Source organism: Lissotriton helveticus, chromosome 12, assembly GCF_964261635.1.
Source record: "Lissotriton helveticus chromosome 12, aLisHel1.1, whole genome shotgun sequence".
Lineage (NCBI taxonomy): Eukaryota > Metazoa > Chordata > Amphibia > Caudata > Salamandridae > Lissotriton > Lissotriton helveticus.
In genome coordinates this window covers 336,853,005-336,873,516 of record NC_136073.1, presented here as the reverse complement: position 1 = coordinate 336,873,516, position 20,512 = coordinate 336,853,005, and the positions used below count along the sequence as shown (strand labels likewise).

Sequence of the window (20,512 nt, the reverse complement as noted above, 5' to 3'; positions counted from 1 at the left end):
AACACTGAGCATTAAGAACTGCACTTTCTTTAGCACTTCCTTAAACTGAAAGAAGTTCCAGTGCTAGTAAGCTGTTCCACTCTCCCGAGCAGCCAAAGGGCTGCCAGAACCAGCCAATTAGAAGCTTCCCAACCTAAAGCTTGCGGGAGCTGCGTCCAATAGGAGCAGAGAAAGCGTTGGCCAATCAGAATCCTTACTACCCCGAGAGATCAAAAGTGAAAGCAAAAAAAACGCAGCACGAGGAATACTGAGTGCATATGCCAGACCAGTCACCTACAGAAATTAGATGCTGCATCGCAATCTGCAGTTTGTAGGTGGTCTACCCGCCTCCTCGCCTGCCAGTGAATGAGCAACTAACTGCGTCCGACGCAGTGAAAGACTGCAGTGAGCCGCATCTAAAGAACGTACGCCGGTGAGCATACTCTTCATTGCAGCGCTAAAAGTATGATAACATTCCGCTGTCCGTTAGTAGAGCAAACCGGTGTGCGTGCATGTACGTCATCAGCATGGGTCTCCTTTTCCTCGTAGTCTCTGCCTACGAAAGACCTCCTGCGTGAAGGCACACTGACTCCGCCCTGCGCCACGAAAAAGCATCAATGTTAAGAGCACAGGAACGACTGTTTGCTTGATGCTCGTTTTCAGGCCAGATACGTGGACGTAAAGTGCGTGGTATTCACCTAGTTCTCTGGAGTCTAGTCATCTAGTTTTCTGGGGTCTAGTCATCTAGTTTTCTGGGGTTTCACCAGTTCGCGATTTTCTATGCGATTGTCCGCTTTGTATACTAATAGTTAGTAGGCTGTAGTTCCTAGAGGGTCACCATACTCCTAAATTCAGGGACGGGGATTCCAGGAGACAGGTTGGGTGAGCAGGGAAAGTGTCTCCTGGCAAAGGGCTGGAATACAATATTTCACTTGTGAAGAACCCCCAGCTTCCATACATTAAACTATTTTAGAAGAGGGAAAGGGTCGATTAAAAAAAAAAAGAATTGGGAGAATGTATTTTCCCCCTTTTGCATATTCAATTTCAGGCAGGAGACCGATTTTTGGCGTAAGAAACCGTACGTCTCACCCGAATCGAGTCAGTTGGAGCGTTTGAGCGTATGCTTTTTAATTGCAAGACAGGATCCCATTACAGTCCATTAAATGCCAAACAAGCATTTAACGCATTCTTTTTTGGCCTAAGCTTTTTAGCTTGTTAAAATGCTATCTATCTATATAGCACTTTTTTCACACCCTGCCTAGAAGGTCGGCCCCTCTGAAAAAGATTCTGAATTCGTCCCAGTGTAATTTCCAAACACTGGGACACTTTAAGCAGCGCCTGTAAGTTATGTGCTTTTGATCAGCAACAACGTGCAGGCTGGGACAGGGCTCTCTTATTTCTGACTCCTGCTGGGCCCATAACAAAGGACGAATCTAAGGGGTCATCAGGCCTCCTTTTGTTCGAGTCTCCTGGCTGTTAGCAGTCAGGAGCCTCACACCTGTTGCAAATGAAGCAGAGGGGAAACAATGGCTCACTCCTTGGTAGCACTTCACACATACTTAAGAAAGGCAGCTTTTCACTTTGTTCAGGCTTTGTTTAGGAGATATACATGCCTGTAAGAACCTCAGATGTGTTGATCTTTCCCAGTATTTGCACAAAATAAATAACATTTACATAGTGCTTACTACCCATGGGGAGGCGTTGTAATATTTTAAATATCTCTATTTTTATCAACATTTTAATTTGAAAGCAAAGAATCATCAATCTTACTTTCGCTACTGCAAATAATTGCATTAAATCAGAGAGCATTCTGGAAGCATTTTTCATGGGATTGTCAAATGCTCAACCAGGCACCAGTCAATCAAGTCATATTGGTATAGCATTGCTTGTCACTTTGTGGGGTATACAGGCGTGAACTGCTGGTCCCATTCTAATAACCAAGTCTTAGGTCCCTTCCTGAAGGCGCCCAGCAATGGTGCAGTGCGAAGTTGGAGAGGTAGGGTTTTCCAGGCTTTGGCGGCGAGGTGAGGGGAAGGAGCGTCCTCCAGCGTGGCTGCCCCATATGTGTGGTGTCTCTGCAAAGGCATGGGGTGCAGAGCTGGGGTTCCGGTTTGGCTGTTGGAAGTGCAGGCGATGGTTCATGTAAGCATGTCCTGGTTATGGAGGGCTTTGTATGTGCGGGTCAAGGTCTTGACCAGGCATCTCTTCTGGACTGGGAGCCATTAGAGGTCCTTCAGATGCTGGATAATGTGGGTTCTTTTGGGCAGGTTGATGATCAGTCTGGCTGCTGCATTCTGTATCAGCTGTAGTCTTTGAGTGTGGTGGTGGTACCAGCCTAGAGTGCATTGCCGCAGTCCAGTCAGCTGATGGCTAAGGCCTGTGTAACCGTTTTCCTGTGTTGGTGGGGAGCCACTTGAAAATCCTTCAGAGAATGCAGTGTGTGTGTGGAAGCTGGCTGAGGAGACGACATTGACTTGACGTTTCATGAAAAGTTTGTTGACAAGGATTATACCGAGATTGTGGACGTGGTCTTTTGGAGTGGGGGTGGGTGTGTACTTTTTGGGACCAAAACATGTTTTGCTTTTCCCAATGTTTGTTATAATGGCGAAGGCCCGAAAGCTCCCACACCAATAAGGTTTTACAAAAACCATGTCAAAACAGTTCACACATTGAAAACAAAACTAAAAAGCTTACCACCAATTTCAGACCTACTGGGTTTGCCAATGCTTGTTTATTTTTGTTTCCCATAATTTTATTGAAACTGGTTACACTGATTTTCCATTATGAATATTTTTGGGAAATACTAGCATGCATCAACACGTTACTAAATGATGCTGCAAAGAAATTGTACCTGCAATTTTACAGTAGTTTTTCCAGCTTTAATTTTTTTATCAACATTTTAATTTGAAAGCAAAGAATCATCAATCTTACTTTCAAGCTTCTGCAAATAATTGCATTAAATCAGAGAGCATTCTGGAAGCATTTTTCATAGCCTCATACTGCTAAACTTTGAAAACGTGTGTACACATTTTTATACTGGGACCACTGTCAGTGGTGAAGTCAGAGCTTACAACATTTACTTGGAGCGCTCAACCTAATAATAAAGGCTTCCAATTATTAAACCATCAATACAAGTTTGAACACAATTAACATATGGACAAAAATATGACCTTAACTGCAGACCGTGCCCTTTCCGGATCCTTAATGTGGTACTGCAAACTGGCAGCCAAAGGGTTTGTGCTGCAGGGGGTTGGGCCTACTTGTCCCAAGGACAAAATACACATGAAAAATTGTTGCCCTTGACCCCAAACAATATATCCTGGGCGTCGGGCTTTAGGAATTCCACATCCCTCTCTGCGACTTGTCATGTAGATGTTGAAGAGGGTTGGGTTGAGGGATGATCCTTGAGGTATTCCAAACATTTTGTGTTTGGCCTGTGATTTGAAAGAAGGGATCCTAACTTTCTGGGTGTGTCCCATGAGAAATGATGACACCCATTTTTAGAGCATTGTTAGTGATGCTGATGTGTAAAACGTAATTGAAGAGAGTGTGGTGAGAGACAGTGTCGAAGGCTACGGAGAGTTCGAGCTGGACCAGATCTGCTGACTCTCCTCTCTCCGGTAGGCTGTAAATGTTGTCTTTTGCGTAGATCAGGGCTTTCCTGGTGCTGTGGTTAGTTCTGAAGCCTGATTGTGAGAGGTCAAGAAGGATGTTTCTTTCCAGGGGCTCGATGAGTTGAAGGTGATGGCCTTCTCCAGCACTTTGGCGGCCAGTGCTTAATTTGAGCTGGTGGTTTCTGGGGCTCAGCACAGGCATTTAATTGTTACCAGCGGCACAAAAACAGCACCATCTTGTGGCAGACGTCCCTAATTTAGTTATCACCACAACAACATTTGTTTATAAATTCGAAATACATTAAAACTGACTAATAACTGTGGCACAAGCCATTCTTAAAGCTATGGGGGCCTAGTATACTCTGAATTGTCTCACTTCTAGGTGTGTGATGGGTAGTAGTTGTGTTGGTACTGTTATTGGCAGCGCTGGTAGTAGCAATGGGTGGTGCAAGCTGCAGTGGCCTCCTGACGAGAGCCCTGGCACTTATTATTTTCTAAATTAAGCACTGTTGGCGGAGAAGGGGAACAGCGAGATGGGTCGGTAGTTCTGGTGATTGCTAGGGCCTGCCGAGGGTTTCTTGAGGAGTGGTCTGACCTCTGTGTTTCCAGGTGTTGGGAAAGGTGGATGTGGTAAGAGAGGTGTTGAGGATGGTGGGGAGTTGTCTGTTGATCTCCTCTTCTGAGTTTGAAAAGGCGGTGCGGGCAGGGGTTGTTGGGTACTTCTGAATGGATTGTGTTTAGCCACGTGGTTGTGTCTGATGTGCTGAGTTGTTTCCATTCGGTGAGCTGGTGTTCAGCGCTGTTGGGCGACTGCTGGCAGAGAAAGCTGGTGGGTTGAAGGTTTTGTAGATGGCTGCTATCTTGTTGTGGGAATTGGCGGCCAGGGCATTGTAGAATTGCTGTGATGCTGGGATGGCGTTTGTGGTGGGTGATGGACAGGAGAATTCTGACTGTGGTGAAGTTACATGGCTTTGTTGGAGCTGGTGTTAATTCTGCGGGAGAGGGCCTCTTTTTTTTCTTTCTTTTTTTTTTTGTGGCTTTGATCGTATCGATGGTAATTGTTGAGTCCTGCTTTGAAGGAGGCTCTATCGGCATAGTTCCTGCTTGTGTGCCATATTCTTTCCAGCTGTTTGCATCTGCGTTTCCATGTCCATAGTTCCGGGGTGTACCAGCTGGTTTGCTTGGAGGGTCTGTGTGTATTGGCTGGTTTGGGGGGAGGCAACTTGGTGTGCTGCATTGGGGATCCAGTTGTTGAAGCTGCGGACAGCCTGGTTCAGGTTGGTGGTGTCTTTGGGCAATGGTGAAGTGTACGATGGAGTGGTCTGACCAGATGAGTTCCGAGGCATGACTGTATCTGATTTTGTTGCTGGACGTGCAGAGAGTGTCCTGTGTATGTCCTGCTTTGTGTGTGGGGTCTGTGACTAGTTGCTTGAGTATGATGCTGTCCAGTCTTTCCAGGAGGTTGGTGGAGCTGATGTTGGTAAAGTCTATGTGGAAGTTGAGGTTTCCCAGGAGGACATAGAGTTCGGATTCAATGGTGAACGGGGAAATTAATTCAGCATTGGCATTGCTGAGGCCAGTCCATGGTCCTGACCGTTAGTAGGTGAGGTTACCTCTGATGGTGGTGGTGTCATTGGTGCAGAGCTGGAAGTTCATATGTTCCATTTTAGGTGTGGTACCATCAATGGAGATGGTTCAGGTTATTAACTCCTTGTGGATTATGGCGAAGCTGCCTCCGGGTTTGTTGGTGCCGTCGCAGTGCTTAATTTTGTAGCTGAGGGAAGTTGATGTGGCGATGTCACGTCTTGGGTGAGGATGTGTGCCAGATTTTGGTGGCGTGCTTCCGGAGTGGTCAGGCGTTGAACAGGAAGCAGGAGAGTTGTCAGGGGATGTCTTGGCTTCTGTTGGTGGAGTGGTGCTGGTAGTTAGCTCTGGGCTTGAGGTTAACTGACATGTGAAGCAGGAGAAAGGTCCCTGTGTGGAGTAGGGTAATGTGAGGCAGCAGTTGATATTACATCCGGGGTTGAGTGCGTGAAGGTGTGCGGCGGAGTAGCGGTGGGCCTGCGGAGGGCCAGTGGTCCTGGCGCTAAGCCCGGTCCAGGCGTGAACAGGCTTGCTTGTGACGCTCCAGTGGCCTCCATATGTAGTCATGGGGGGAGGGTGTGAGGGAGGCAGGGAGCAAGCGGCAGAAACAGCGGGAAGGCACTGCGTGAGAAGAAGCTGTCAACAAATGAAAACCCAGCAAAGACGAAGGCTAAACAGAATTAAAATTAAAATACTATTCCCACGGGGGTAATCAACCTACAAAAAAATCTGAATTCCCACGAACAGACAACACCGGGAACTAGACGGCTAACCTGAACACCAGTGTACTCTAGAGGGGGATGTCCCGAGGGCTTTTTAGTTGCTAGCTATGTAGCAGAACCACAAAGCTAGGTGGCAACAGAAGGGGAAACGGCGCAAGACCACAGCAATAAATCTAGCCTGGTCCCGGTGAACCTAGTTTAGAATTATGCGCAGCAGCCTGTCTGCCAAAGCTTTCGCAAAGATCTTCACCTTGAGATTTGAGAGGGAAAAATGCTCATCAATTGGCCGAGCGTGTTTAGGGATCACCACAATCTCACCATGGTGCCAGTCAGGAGGAAGGGTAGCAATGTTGACTGCGGCCTGAATTACCCTAAACATATGTTCCTGAACCTTTAGCATGCAGGCCTCATAGAACTCACAAGAGAATCTGTTTGGCTTGGGGGGGCCTTTTTCTGGGCGTAACCCTTCTAGGGCTGACAATAGTTTATCTCCTGGGAGAGCACAATCTAAAGAGGTGTGGTCTAAGGAGGAGAGGGTTCAAAGAGGGATCTCTGCCACAAATTCCTCTCCTTTTTGCCCAGACAGCACCTCTCGCTGAGCATAAAAATGTAGAAATTATGCGGCAGAACTGCACACTACTGACTTTGGGCCTGTGAGAGGTTCACCTGCGGAGTCGCACACCAGGGGCGGGGGGGGGGGACGACTCTGGCATATCCAATGTAGCATTTTACTAGACTTATTGCCCCATCGATAAATACGGCTTGGGGCTGCCTGCATCAGCTCCCTAGCCTCTGCCAGAAGAGTTTGCTGATGTTACTGCAGGGGGCACAGATGTCTACGTGCCTGTTGCCCATCCACCTGGTGGACCCCCCCCCCCTTATCTCTAGGTCTGTCATCTTTCTCTCCAGGTCTACCAAGTCCTGTGCCTGAGCCAGAACAGAGACAGCTTAGATTGTGTGTAGGCATGTTTGTGGGATCAGAAAGTAGTCTATATGGGAGAAGGAGTTGTGTGACTTGGAGAAAAAGGTATAACTCCCTCCATCTGAATTGTGGGCCCTCCAGATATCTACCAGGCCCAGAGCTGACACAAATGAAGTCAGCGGAGTCTTATTTTGACTATATGATGGGCTGTGCAGATGCCAGCTATTGGCCGAGGTGTCCATAACACCATTCCAATCGCCCCCAGTAACTAGAAGTACCTCTGGAAGTTCTCCCCAGGCCCTGGTGATCAATTCTATGAAGGATTGGGTACGTGGGGGAGGGGTGTATACATTTAGGAATGTGAAGTGTTCCCCTGTATAGCGTGCCAGTCACTTCTACATACAGACCTTGGTGATCTACCCATATTCTCAGGTGTTGGAATGGAAAACTGTTTCTAATTAGAATGCAGGTACCCATGAATTCCCTTGTGAAGCCTGAGTGATAAACGTGTGTGAACACAAAGTGGGCATTACAGGGGTCTTTATTACCCAAGAGGTGAGTCTCCTGCAATAAGAGAACATCTGTCCCCCCCTCTTAGCGTGTTTCAAGACTGCGCTCTGGTTGAACTTATCTAATAAGCTGTTAACATTCCAGGATACCACCTGTATTAGGTCGAGTGTGCCAGTTGTGTTAGGGACACTCCTTGTATGATGGGCAAGAAGGTTCAAAAGGCCATAATGATAACGTGAGGGGCTAGTGGCAGTTGAGCAGAATAACAGATAATATTTGCAGCAATAAATACAACTGGATATGAAACCCCAACCAGCCTCCCACCCCTACACTTTAAGAACCAGGCAGTATTTAGCGCTGGTTGCCAACCAGAGACCCAGCCACACACGCCCCAGTGGATCCCCAAGCCCAACGGATTCATGAAACTGGGGAGGCTAAGGTATCACTTTCATAGTTTGGCTGTCGCTAATCATCAAAGCGACGGCAGGAGGTCACCACAGGCTCCACATGTTGTTCTGACAGTTGCCCTTTTTAGGCAGTAGATGAAGAGATCATGTCCCGGGCCTCTGAAGGCGCATATCTATCTGCCAGAGCATCTCCATCACGTCTAGAGCTCCTCCATGTGGAACAGGACCTCTTGCGTTAACTCGGCGGGGTTCTGATATGTCTATTCCATCAGTCAGTCTGTGGCGAGTCGGAGTCCACACATGGCGGAGTGTGTGGTTTCAGGTGCACACCCTTTATCCATTGAAAGACCTCATCTGGTGTCTCAAAGAACAGTCTTTGAGGGAGAGATGACTTTCATCTTCACCGGATAAAGCAACATATATTGAACGTTTAGTTCAAGGAGGCGCCGTTTGGCAGCCAGGAAGGAGTGCCGTTGTCCATCCTTGTGTAATCAGGAAATATCATGATGGCGTGTGATTGATAGATCTTATCCTGAAGCGTAGCATGCCTGATAATAGCGTCTCTATCATTTTAATTGAGGAGCCTTACGATGACCAGGCATGGCCAGGCCCCAGTCTGAGGGCATTGCACCAGTGCCCTGTGGGCCTGCTCAGGTGCAAAACAGGATGATGTGGCCCCCGGAGCCAAGAAGGAACAAAACCATTGGTCCTGAAAAAGTTCCATTGTGGCCACTTGCAGCCTTCGGGAAAGCCCACAAACTGTAGGTTGTTTTGGTAGGCCCTTCCCTTGGACTCCTCTACTCTTGCCGCTAGTTCCTTATGTCACAGCAACGAGTTTGGTCGCTGGCTGCTTGAGGGTAGTTACCAAATGTTCTACTCCTGACACCCTCCTCGCTACCTCCGTGATCTGCTTGACTGCTTTGCGTGCGGAGGTCCTAGCAATGTAGATTGATGTCCACTCCAATTGCTCTTATTTGTGTGTCCAGGACACCCCTTGATGGCGTGATTGCTGCTAGAAGGACGGCATTGTCTTGTTTTGTGCCCTCTTGCTTTAAATACCATCATTTTATGTTATGTTATAGTTTTTGTACAGCGCATGGCTGTCCCAGCAAAGGGGCGTCCGGGCGCCGATCTCAGTCAGACAAAGGGGCAGGGCAGAGGCAGGCAGAGAAGGAGATTACTTTAGGAAAATATAGGTTTGTATAGCCTTATGGAATGCTGCATGGTTTTGGATGCTTCTGATGCTCCTCGGGACGGAGTTCCAGAGTTAAGGTGTAAGACCTCGGAAGGAGTGCCCTCAAGCCCTAACTCTCTTGACCCGAGGGACAGACGCCAGGTGCTGTCCAAGCGAGCGCAGATGGTGGGTGGGAGTGTAGGGTATGTGAAGAGCTGCTAGGATATCCTTGGATTTGTCATTCAGGATTCTATGTTTAAAATGGATTTGTTTCTCCACCGGGAGCCAACGAAGTCCGCTGATGAAGTCAGAATTCGAATAGGCTCTGGGTAGACCGAGAAGTAGCCGGACGGCCGCGTTCTGTGTCCTTGGTAGGTGCTGTATCTCTGCTCTATTGGCCACTAGATACAAAGAGCTTGTATAATCCAGCCTGGATAGTACATTGGCCTGGGCAGTAACCTGACAGGTTGTAGCATAAAAAAACCTAGCAGGGGTTTGAGACTGAGTAGTGGCCCGAAACAGACTCCAGCTACTGCCTTAGTCTGAGGCTGGAAGGTCAGTGCCAGCTTCACCCATACGCTCAGGTTTTTAACCGTCTGTTTGGGAGTAGGTCGGGGGTTGGATGTAAATATTAAATAAAGTCGGGCTCAGAACAGTGCCTTGAGGAACCCCTTGGTGCACAGCGTGCGTCTGAGAACAGATGGGAGGGGCAATCACTTGAAAGGATCGCTCTGAAATAAAGGAGGAGAGCCAATCCAAGGCCGAGCCACCAATGCCAATGTGCTCTAGGCGCTGCAGGAGGATCTGATGGGACACCATATCAAATGCGGCACTCAGGTCCAGCAGGAGCTAATCAGAAACTCGTCCCGCATCCAATGAGTTCTGCAGATGTTCCGTGATGGCCAGAAGGGCAGTTTCAGTGCTATGTTGTAGGTGGAAGCTATTTTGAGGGGCTAGCAGATTATTGGCTTCAATGAAGTTGGTAAGGATTGAATTAATGTAAGCTTCAGTGACCTTGGATATCAGAGGGAGTAGGGAGATAGGACGGAAATTCGCCGGCTTGGAATCATCCAGAGTAGGTTTTTTTGAGCAGTGGAATCACCAGAGCGTGTTTCCAAGCGACAAGGACTGCGGCAGATGACAAAGACTGATTTATAAAATCACAAAACGGGGGGAGGAGCTGAGGTTGGAATTTCTGAAACTGAGTTTGAGTGGGTCCGCTGAAGATCCAGATTTAAGTTTATTGCAAATCGTGCGCATAGCTTCCTGAGAGTGCAGGAAAGGAGGAGAGAGACATGGCAGTGGTAGGCTGAGATGGAGGGCCTACTATGATCGCACAGTGGGGGAAGGTTTCATATAAGTCCTCAACCTTTTTGATAAAAAAAGCAGCCAGTGTCTCACATTGCTTATTGGAAGAGAAAGGGGATGTAATAGGTTGCCCTGAAGATTTAGGATCTTTGAGTAAGGAGAAGATGCATTTAGCAGGGTTGTGCTATTTTGAATTTCATCTTCAAAATAATGAGCTCTTTCTCTCTGCATGGACTTATCGTATTTTTTGATATCTGTCCAGTATTGTATTTTCAGGGCAGGATCATATTGTCCTCTCCATGCCCGTCCAGGGCTGTGCATGTTTTCCTGACCTGGGCCAGATTGTCATTGAACCAAGGGCTCGACTAGGTACTATGGCTATGGTACAGCTTGGCAGGGATAAGGTTGTCGAGGGCGTGCGTGAGCCAGTCAGCCAGGATACTATCTGCCCTATCAGGATTGTTAGGAAAGACTGGGTGCTTGACTAAGGAGAAGGTCACGAAAATGGGCAGCATCCAATTTACACCAAGGATGTTTTAGAACGGGTTTCCATAGGACAACCTGAGGAGGACCTACTCCCTGTAGTGTCATGGACGCCAGATAAGGGTCGGACCTGCTCATAGGGAGCGGTGAGCTAACTGTAAGGGCAGATAGAGTAGAGAAAATGGGGTCTAACATATGGCCTGCTGAGTGTTTAATGTTTGTGACGCGTTGCATAAGTTGGAAGGCAGCAAGGTCAGCTAAAAAGTTGGTAATCTCACTGTCTTGGCTCGCTTCTAAGTGCAGATTGAGGTCACCAATAATATTAAAATTGGCCGAACTGGTAGCTAATAGGCCAGACACAGTGACTCATGTCTATTCCCATTGCACATACATTTGTTTGCTTTCCGAATCTTAACTTTTAAGTCCAATGTGAATGGCAGAGAGAAGCTAAGAGGAAGAATATTTAAATGGATGTTAGCACAAATGTTTGTTAGCCTGCTATATATCTATAGCAAATCTAAATGTGTGTAGTGTAAATATTACTAATGCATTCTCCTAATCCTGAATAGGGGATACAGTGCTGGAGTCATTTTTAAACCTGCACCATGCAGCGAGACGTCAAAAGTTCATCTTCTGGTAAGTCTCTCTGTGACCTTCTGTTTCTCTTGCTTAGTGTCTTCTTTAAAGTGTCTTTCATATGCTCTAATTTTCTGTGGAAATGTTACAGTAGCATACAAAGCGGCGTGTATACCAATTGAGACTACTTTGCATACACTTGGACCCCTTTGCTTTGCAAGTGGATTTTCATGTCAAGGGGGTGCTATATCCATGCCAAATGTTAAGGATATCCATGCAGGATAAATGTACATATAGTGAATTTTAATTGAACTTATTTACATAGACAATTTATCTTGGAAATTTAGCCTAGCTGGATGTGCATGTTTTTAAATAGCTCAAGGGTGTATCAAAACAAACCATTGAATACATTTTTATGGAACAGTGGTTGGTGGTGTTTGAACTGGGCTGTTGCCTTTTACAACAAACAAAACTCCCTATAGAACATTTTTGTGAAACACTCAAAATGTTACGTTGACCTTAAATATAAAACATTGTAAGTTAAAATTATTATAGTTTGCATTTAAAAGATATCGCATTAGGGGCATGGCTAAGATGGCAGAGTATCAGGATTCGCTTCTTTGTTCCTCCTGCCTAGCCTGGGGAATCTGTTGACACAAATCCATGCCCATTTTTCACCATCGGGTGCTAAAGAGTGCAGATGGATGTTGGGAGGGCGGAGGCAGCTGCCTGAAACAGTTTTTGCCTCTCGGCTGATGGCACCACGCCACCCGGGATGAAGACCCTGCTTGTTGTGTCCTAACACAGAAGGGGCTCATTCGGGGTGTGATTGGTGGTTTGTGTGTCTACTCATCAGCAAGCGGGAGGAGAGGCAAGAAGAGCGGCTGCATAGGGATCATGGGGACCCAGGTGGTGATGAGAAGGGCTTTACACTGAGTGGCATGCGGCCTGGTTGGCAGAGGGCAAGGTGGTGGCACAGGCCCTTCTACGAGGAGCTTCAGGAGGATCACGGGGTACTGCAAGCCTGTGGTTTCTTGTGACGTTTGGGGGGGTGGGTCCAGCCAGGGCCATGTTGGGGAGGGGGCCTGGCGTTCCATCCTGTGCTCTTGGTAGTCTCATCTCTGTTTGGTGACTTTGCACACCCCTGTTGGAAGGACTGCCTCTGCACAACGGAATGGCGCCAACATGGCTGCACCGCTCCTCCCCTACACTGTCTTTGCTGCCTGCTGAGTCGTCAACTCCGCCGGCTCTGGTTGATTGATATCTGCGCACTGTCTCTCCCTCGCAATTCAGATAAGCCTGTTCCCTCCCCCACCACTCCACCTTCCAACTTTGAATTGCCTACATTCTTTAACTCTACCCTGTGAGGCCTGTCTACCCTCTGGGTTTAGGCTTCTCAGCTACCATCTTCTCTTGCCCTGCCTCTCTGACACTCGATCATTCAGCTGCTGATCTGGCCCCTAAATTACTAGCAACCTTCCAAAATGTCCGGGGGGGGGGGGGAGGGACACTGACCAGCACTTTGGCCGCTGACACTACCCCTCCATCCACCCACCCACCCACCCACCCAAAAAACCCAGACCTCAAGACTCCAAAATCGCCTCTTTTCCCAAAGCCCCATTGTCGACAAACACTGCCATGGAATGGTCAAACACATCTGGAGCAGTAAACAGCAGATTTATGGCAACAAAGACAGTTTACTGGTTTTTAAAGGCATTGTAGCACCGCCCAGATCTTCCCATGGAAAATATTCAATTTACAGTGTGGTTTATAATAATTTTAGACTCTCTTGGAGACTGGTCCTCCATGACATCTGCAGACTGTTTATATTTTCTGAGATGGTCATTGCATATTCTCTTAATTCATGTTTTCTTTCCTGTATCCTTTTCTTGGCTCAGCCCCTGTACCCTCCTGCTCCCCATACACGTTACTGGCAGCTCGCAAGCATTATTTTGGGGGTGCTCTCCTGGTGGTGAGGTACGCTCTCAATAGCGGTCTCCTTTAACTCATGCTCTGACTTCGTTCGTTAGAACACTGCACTCCTTGTTTTCTTGACTGAAAGCACTAAATACAAGGTTTATGGTGCTACACCATCTGTACCTTTCCAAAATTGATCTGCCATTAGTAAACCCTTAATTTTGGAAGCATTTACTCGGAAGTGAAAAGAAGATGGCAAAGGCATTTTACAAATTACTTCCAGCAGGTCTGCAAGCTTCTTTGGAAAAACGATTGCTGAATCACTTAGATATTAAAAGGTTAAAAAAGTTTCAGCAAAGGGTTTATCTTTTGAAGTTGGGAATGTATGACACAATGTGACAGATACCACTATCTATAGCAAACTGTAGATTACTTCTGGCCACAGCAGTGTGTGAAAGGTTTCAAGTTCACAGCGTGAAAATTTTAATGTCGCCAAATGGACAAATTCTATTTCAGGACCGGAGGCGAAGAATATGCTTTTCTTTGTTTGTGTTTTTAGGTTTTGCTGGCAATGCGTACGAAGTACGCATGCGCTAGCAAAATCCTTATGTTTCTCTGTTTGGGTCGGGTATCCGCCCCCTCCTCGCCCCCTCCTCCCATTGGCTAGCTCCATAAATGGAGGCTAGCCATTGGGAGCCGGATCTGTCCGTCAAAGGCCGGACCAGATTCGGGGGCGTTCCCGACATTTTTTCCCTCTCCGCCTCTGCGATGTCGTCATCGCGGCGGTGGGCGGAGTTTCGTTTTTAAAAAAAAATTTGGTTGTTTTTCCCATTACGCGGCTGACCGCCGCTGGAGGAAGTCGAGGTGAGTGTTTGTTAATGAATGTGCATCTTCGTCCAGGTCCCGGTCCCGCTCCCCCCCCCTCTCCTCCGCCCGCAGCTCCTTCCGTCCTGCTCTTCCCCCCTCCCTCCGCCCGCAGTCCTTCTTCGTCCCGGTCCCGCTCCCCCCCTCCCCTCCGCCCGCAGCTCCTTCCGTCCTGCTCTTCCCCCCTCCCTCCGCCCGCAGTCCTTCTTCGTCCCGGTCCCGCTCCCCCCCCTCCCCTCCGCCCGCAGCTCCTTCCGTCCTGCTCTTCCCCCCCTCCCTCCGCCCGCAGTCCTTCTTCGTCCCGGTCCCGCTCCTTGCTTTGGCTGGTTTTCCTTTTGATGGAGGACGCGCCCCGAAGCCAAGAAAGCATTGACAAGCCTGGTGCCAAAGCATTTACCACAGTTGGAAACAGCAAATGGTTTCGTTAGAACAAAGGGATCGACTGGTCATGATTAGCAGTAGAGATGTTTGGCAGGAGAGGAGAAAAGTTAGAAATATTTCTCGGATCCTGGCAAGGATTCCTTGGCAATGTGTTGTAATGTAAGGCAGCTCCAGTAAAGTCGTGCTTCGCCAATTACTTGCTCTCTTCGTGTTTTGGTGCAGTGCTTGTCTACGAGCTCTGTGGAGGGATACTGTTGGGCCTGCTCCGGACTAGTAAAGCAAAGTAGTGTGGGAACGGCCATAGATTTATCCCTCTGGGCCAGTTACACAGGTTGATGGGCTTGGTGATCTGGCATCCACCTCAGTGTGAGGGTGGTAGGTGGGTAATCCCTGCTTCATTTGTGGTGGGTAGGGGTCTTCGGATCATGCGTCTCTCAAGTCTTCCAGGAAACTGAAACCCACCCGCTGCGTGGCGGGGTTACTACGGCGCTAGTGAGTGTTCTTGTGTAATGGTTCAAATGTGCCACCAGGTGGCATATGAGCCGAGCGACTACTCTATGCTTTCTTTGGCTGTGGATTTAGGGCTAAAGGTTCGAATGCGCGCTGCTCTGTGACCCTTCCTGGTTTCCGAATAGTACTCCCAGTCCCCGACCCTTGTCCCCGGACTGTCATTCCCTTTACCCTAGTTTCCCTTCGCATACTACCGCCTCTGCTGCAGGGCTTTGAATCGGTTTGGCTTGGTACCTCTGGGACTTTGGGTACGGTCCCGTGTGTACGAGTTCGGGTGCGCTTCTCTCTCGTCCCTGCATTGCTTCCTGTGGTGTAATCGTGTGTGTAACACTGTACTCCTTTCTGGTGTGCGAGCGCTAAGCTCGCAGTTCTGCTGTCTCTGGTTCAGCAGTGTGTGTCACATAAATAAAAAATTTGTCATTGGCAATGCCAATCGCTCTAACTTTGTCAAAGGCAAAACCATTGCATTGTAAATGCTTGTTTATTATAGCAGCCATTTATTAAATAATTTTTTTCCCCAACCGCATTCATAAAAAATGTCAACTCTCATGAGTCCTTGGGAATAACGAGTAACCTAGTGGTGAATATATCCAAGAGAATCTTGATGACTGAAGAAGTAAATGTATTAAACAAAGGAACATCATTTGTCCCGACTTATGTTTCTAATGGACTAGAAACAGAGATGGCTTTGTTTAAATTCCTAAGGAAGTTAAGCTTGAGATGGTTCTTTTCTACAATCAATAATGATGACACCCAGCCACCTGAGATCTTCAGACCCAAGAGCAAATTTATGTCTTCCATCTCACACAAGACAATGGATAACTTTGAAACTCTAGTTAAAAAGGATCTTGAAAAAGTAGTATACAACAAACCGAAACACACAAACTTGTCCAAGAAAGAAATGAGAATTTTAAATGATTTGCGACAGATACTCAGATTATATTTTAACCGTCGGACAAGGGAGGTGCCCTTGTAATGATGGACACCAACTTCTATGATCAGAAAGTAAACCAGCACGTTGAAAACGCAGACATATACATCAGATTAGACTGTGATCCAACCAGTCAATTCAGTAAAGTTTTGGAAGGGATCATACTGAGGGTCGAAGAAAATGGGCTTATCAATGTCAAGACCAGGAAATACCTATTACCCACCACGCCGCAAATACTACATATTTATATGTTACCTAAGATTCATAAACATGCCACAGACCCACCTTTTCGTCCCATCGTGGTAGGATGTGGATCGATTCATAAACCTATTGGACGTTTCATCGACCATCATCTACAACCATTAGTACAATCTTGGACAACGTACATGAAAGACCCTACAGACTGTCTCCTCAAACTTGCAGCAGTAAGCCACTTGGTTGACGCAGATACACTGTTGTGTACTATCGATGTAGTAGCATTATATACGTCAATCGCCCACATGGAGGGAATGGAAGCCATGGAGTGGAGACTGTTAAATTCGGATATAGATCAAGACCTTAGTGTGCTGTTGTTGGAATTATTACATTTTTGTCTCTAACATAGTTACTTCTCTTGGAAAACTGGATACTTTCTACAAAGAACTGGTACATCTATGGGTTTCCCAGGAGCCCCGTCATACGCTAATACCTTCATGGCCCATTTTGAAGAAGTGCACATTCTGAAGAACCAAAGTTGGAGTGATCCCATACTACTTTTTTTAAGATTTATTGATGACATTCTCATAATCTGGAAAGGGAGTAGATTAGAATTGGAGGAACGCATACAAGAGATCAACACCAAGAATCCTAGGATAAAATTCACTCCTAATATCCAGTTGGATCACATCCAGTTCCTGGACATTGAGATGTACACATCCCCCCCAAGGGATTTCGACAACAGTATTCCGAAAACCTACAGACGTTAATAACTGTCTTTACTATTCCAGCGTTCATCCCAAAGCGTTGAAAGATCACTTACCAACATCATAGCTGATTCGTATTAAAAGAATCTCCTCTGAAGAAACGCAATGTGAAGGTCTGATTAAAGAACAAATTGAGCGTAATAAACAACGTGGATATCCAGAAACAGTACTCGATTCTGCACAAAACCACAAAACAAGGTAGCACTACTTGACCGTGCTACGTTATTACAGAAATCGCATAAACCATCGAAGGAGCGCATGGTATTCATTTTGAAACAATCCGAACAGGCAGCAACGATAAAGATCATTCAGCAACGATGGGACATTATAGCGAATGAACCTGATTTCACTAACTTATTCAGGGGTACCCTGATTTTTGCACACTCGTCCAAAAAATCTGACGGAGATATTGAAAAACAAACGACAAACCACTCATAGCAGGTACAAAGGAATGAGCAAGTGCTAGAATTGTGGCCAGTGTAATAATGTGATAGTGGGAAATGGTTTTACGCACCCAAGAACAGGTCAAACCATCAAACTCCGATAACGCTGATTGCAACTCCACGGGAGTAATTTACGCTATATTATGTCCATGTGGATTGGTATACTTCGGGTGAACAGCCAGGAAGATTAAGACACGAATCATCGAACACAAAAGCACAATACGTAATAGTTACATGTCATCAAGTTTAGCAACACATTGGTTACAAGAGTCACATAATATCCCCCAAATTAGATTTACAGTTTTAGAAAAAGTTCTCATCAGTGGTAAAGACCAACATACACAACTTTCCCGAAGAGAAACACTCTGGATTAAGTTTCTCGGTACGATGAACCCCGGCGGTTTAAATGATCAATATGAGTTACTTTGTTTCCTGTAATTAGTGCTTGTACTATTTCAAAGTAATTTTGATCAGGGACATAAGCATGACTGTGAGGCATGTGGATTGACAATGTATCATGTTTTCTTTTGGTTGAGCAGCTTCCATGCTGATACAATGATCTTTTTATTACACGTGACAGTTGAATACATATTTTAAAGGATTAGCACATATCGTTTATTACTCTTTTTCGATCTGACTCTGACTTTCACCGTACACTTTTCGAATTTTTTACTCGTCACAACACTGAAATATAGGCATCCTCACATTTTTCTTTTCATTGTCCGAGATTAGGTTTAGTCCATGTTGCTAATAAAGTTTATTGAATCCGCGGCATTTAAAACACGGCCGCGGCACTAACCGGATGTTTACACCGGAAGGACAAATGTGGCGGAAGTCAGCATTCACTGGACGCATACACGGGGAAGCGAGGTATGTGCAGACACGGACTCGCGTTTAATACTTTGCCTCTACCACATGGCAGATTCTTACATTTAAGGAGGATTGTGCTTTTTATCCTCTAGTACATTTTTAAGCACAGCCGGGAGAAGGTTTAACGGAATTATCGGCCACGGAAATAACTTTGGGCCACACGCGATTTAGAAGATGGGTAAGATGGATGGACTGTTTACGGGTAAACTGTAACGGCAGCACTCAGCACTTTTGAATAAACCGTCATTCACGTTCTTATTTTGTTTACAGCCTGATACATGAGGACGCCGTTTGTGGCATCCATACCGATTGAACTTCCATTCTGAAGCGGGTAAGACTTGTTCGATGAAGGAACCCACAATAGGTTTCACTCTGGGTTATTAGAAGACTATGGGATTAAACACACATATTGTGTCATTACAGAGTATCTGAATTCGCCATCCTTGAGGCAGTGAGTACGCCCATCTATCAGATGGTATCCATTTCTCATAGCACAAAGCACCTAAATAACGTGTGAGCACGTTGGGCACATAATCTCCATTCGCAGTTTATCATGTACCGTACCGGGTATTGCATGACAGTGCGTTTCACTGATTTCGTAGTATAACCTGGGGGATTAATTAACATCACCAGCATATGTATCACGGGACTGTCCCTTTTCCTGATTACATTTGTTGAAGTTGGCTTTTTTCCTTCTTGTTTTCCTCTTAAATATGTGCAAATCCTACAGATTGTTTGTGTGTATGATCTTTCATTTTACATGTCAACATCTCAAACCCAGTTTTTAATCGTTTACATTGTAGTGTCCAGCCACGGAACCTTAAGTCAAGAAGAATTGATTTTGAAACTGCAATTACTGGGATCCTGCGTATCAGGACCACAGTCAATCTGCTTTCTCCCTAAATTGTGTGTTCAGTACTTGAGTACATCCCAGATTGGATACTGGGGTACCCTTGTCAGTCCCTAGTATATGGTACCCATGTACCCAGGGCATAGGTACCCCAGAGGTCTCCCATGGGCTGCAGCATGTATTGTGCCACCCATGAGAGACCATTTAAAATGGAACTACAGACCTGCCATTGCAGCCTGTGTAAATTGGTGCATACACCACTTATTAAAGATATATAGGTTTACTATATCTAAGGGTCACTGCACTTAAAACCTATAAGTCACCCCTATAGCAAGCCTTTGCAATCCTGAAGGCAGTGTGCATGGTTCTAAGTGAGAGGGTGCCCCCTGCATGAACATACATCCCTTCAGCCTACAGAGTCCATTCTCCCGGGTTGTCAGTAAAGTAGCCTTATACTAAATAAAGGTGTAATTCGTAACTACGCGATGACCATATCAAAAACGGCTGCACCGAATCCTATCATGTTTGGTATCAAACATGTTGGAATCATACCCTCACACCGTAACCGGTGTGGGAAGCATGATTCCAAGCACTGGAAGAACCCTCCGTTAGGCTCTCGGTGTTCCTGGTGCCAACCTTCTGGTCTCGAACAGCACACAGTGGTTGCTGCCGACCAGAGACACATTTCTTCCCTCCTGCTGCTGAGGCAAACTCGAGCACAGGAAGGTGGAGCAATAGGCTTCCTGTCACACCTTCCAGACAGGGTTTAGTGTATTGGGACTGGGAGTGGGTGCGTTTGCCTGTGCCCAAAAGCCTGCATGAGGGGCATATTTGGTGTCCCTGTGCATAGTCCGAGGCTGCCAACTGCCATAAGGTGCAGACACACTCTTTTAAATCTTTTAAAAGCTGTGGCAAATTTCTGTTATATGCTTAAAGTTACTTACTGTGACTGATTTTGGCATTTCTTTGAGGCATTTTTCACACAATCGGGGGCAGGTTCTCTCCTCCTGACCCTTCCACTCCGGAAATCACTGTGTGGCCAGAAGCAGGCGCATATCGGGGCAGCACACTAGCTTTTTCCTGCTCATGGTGGTTCATTTAAACAGGGCCCCAGCGCAGAGCGTTTGAGGCTGCCAACGGCCGTAAGGTGCAGGCACACCCTAAAATCTATTTAAAACGGTGGCTAATTTTGTTTTTAAACTGTGGATAAGTCTGTTTTATGCTTAATGTTACTTACTGTGACTGAATTTGAATTTGCCATTTCTTTGAGGCATTTTCCACACGATCGGGACAGGTTCACTCCTCCTGAACGTCCCACTCCGGAAATCACTGTGTGGCCGGAAGCAGGGGCATTGCGGGGCAGCGCACTAGCTTTTTCCCCGCTCATGGTGGTTCATTTAAACGGGGCCGTTGTGCAGAGCACTTGAAGCTGCCAGCGCCAGCCATGCTGCCCATGGCTCTCCCGGTGGACGCATCCACTGGTCCAGGGCACAATTACTGAATAA

At 46.6% G+C, this 20,512-nt stretch overlaps 1 protein-coding gene across 2 annotated transcripts in view; it reads left to right on the top strand.

The window, feature by feature from the left end:
* Positions 1 to 201: 201 nt before the first annotated feature.
* Positions 202 to 20,512, top strand: part of POP4 (POP4 ribonuclease P/MRP subunit) — a 180,503-nt gene continuing 160,192 nt past the window's right edge. The window contains exons 1-2 of one of the 2 annotated variants that reach the window (XM_078668288.1): positions 202 to 412; positions 11,273 to 11,339. In XM_078668288.1, the coding sequence (XP_078524414.1) occupies positions 11,309 to 11,339 (31 nt within the window). In that variant the 5' untranslated portion in view covers positions 202 to 412; positions 11,273 to 11,308. Of the gene's footprint in view, positions 413 to 528; positions 663 to 11,272; positions 11,340 to 20,512 lie in introns of those variants that run through there. The other variant, XM_078668289.1, reaches the window with a different exon arrangement.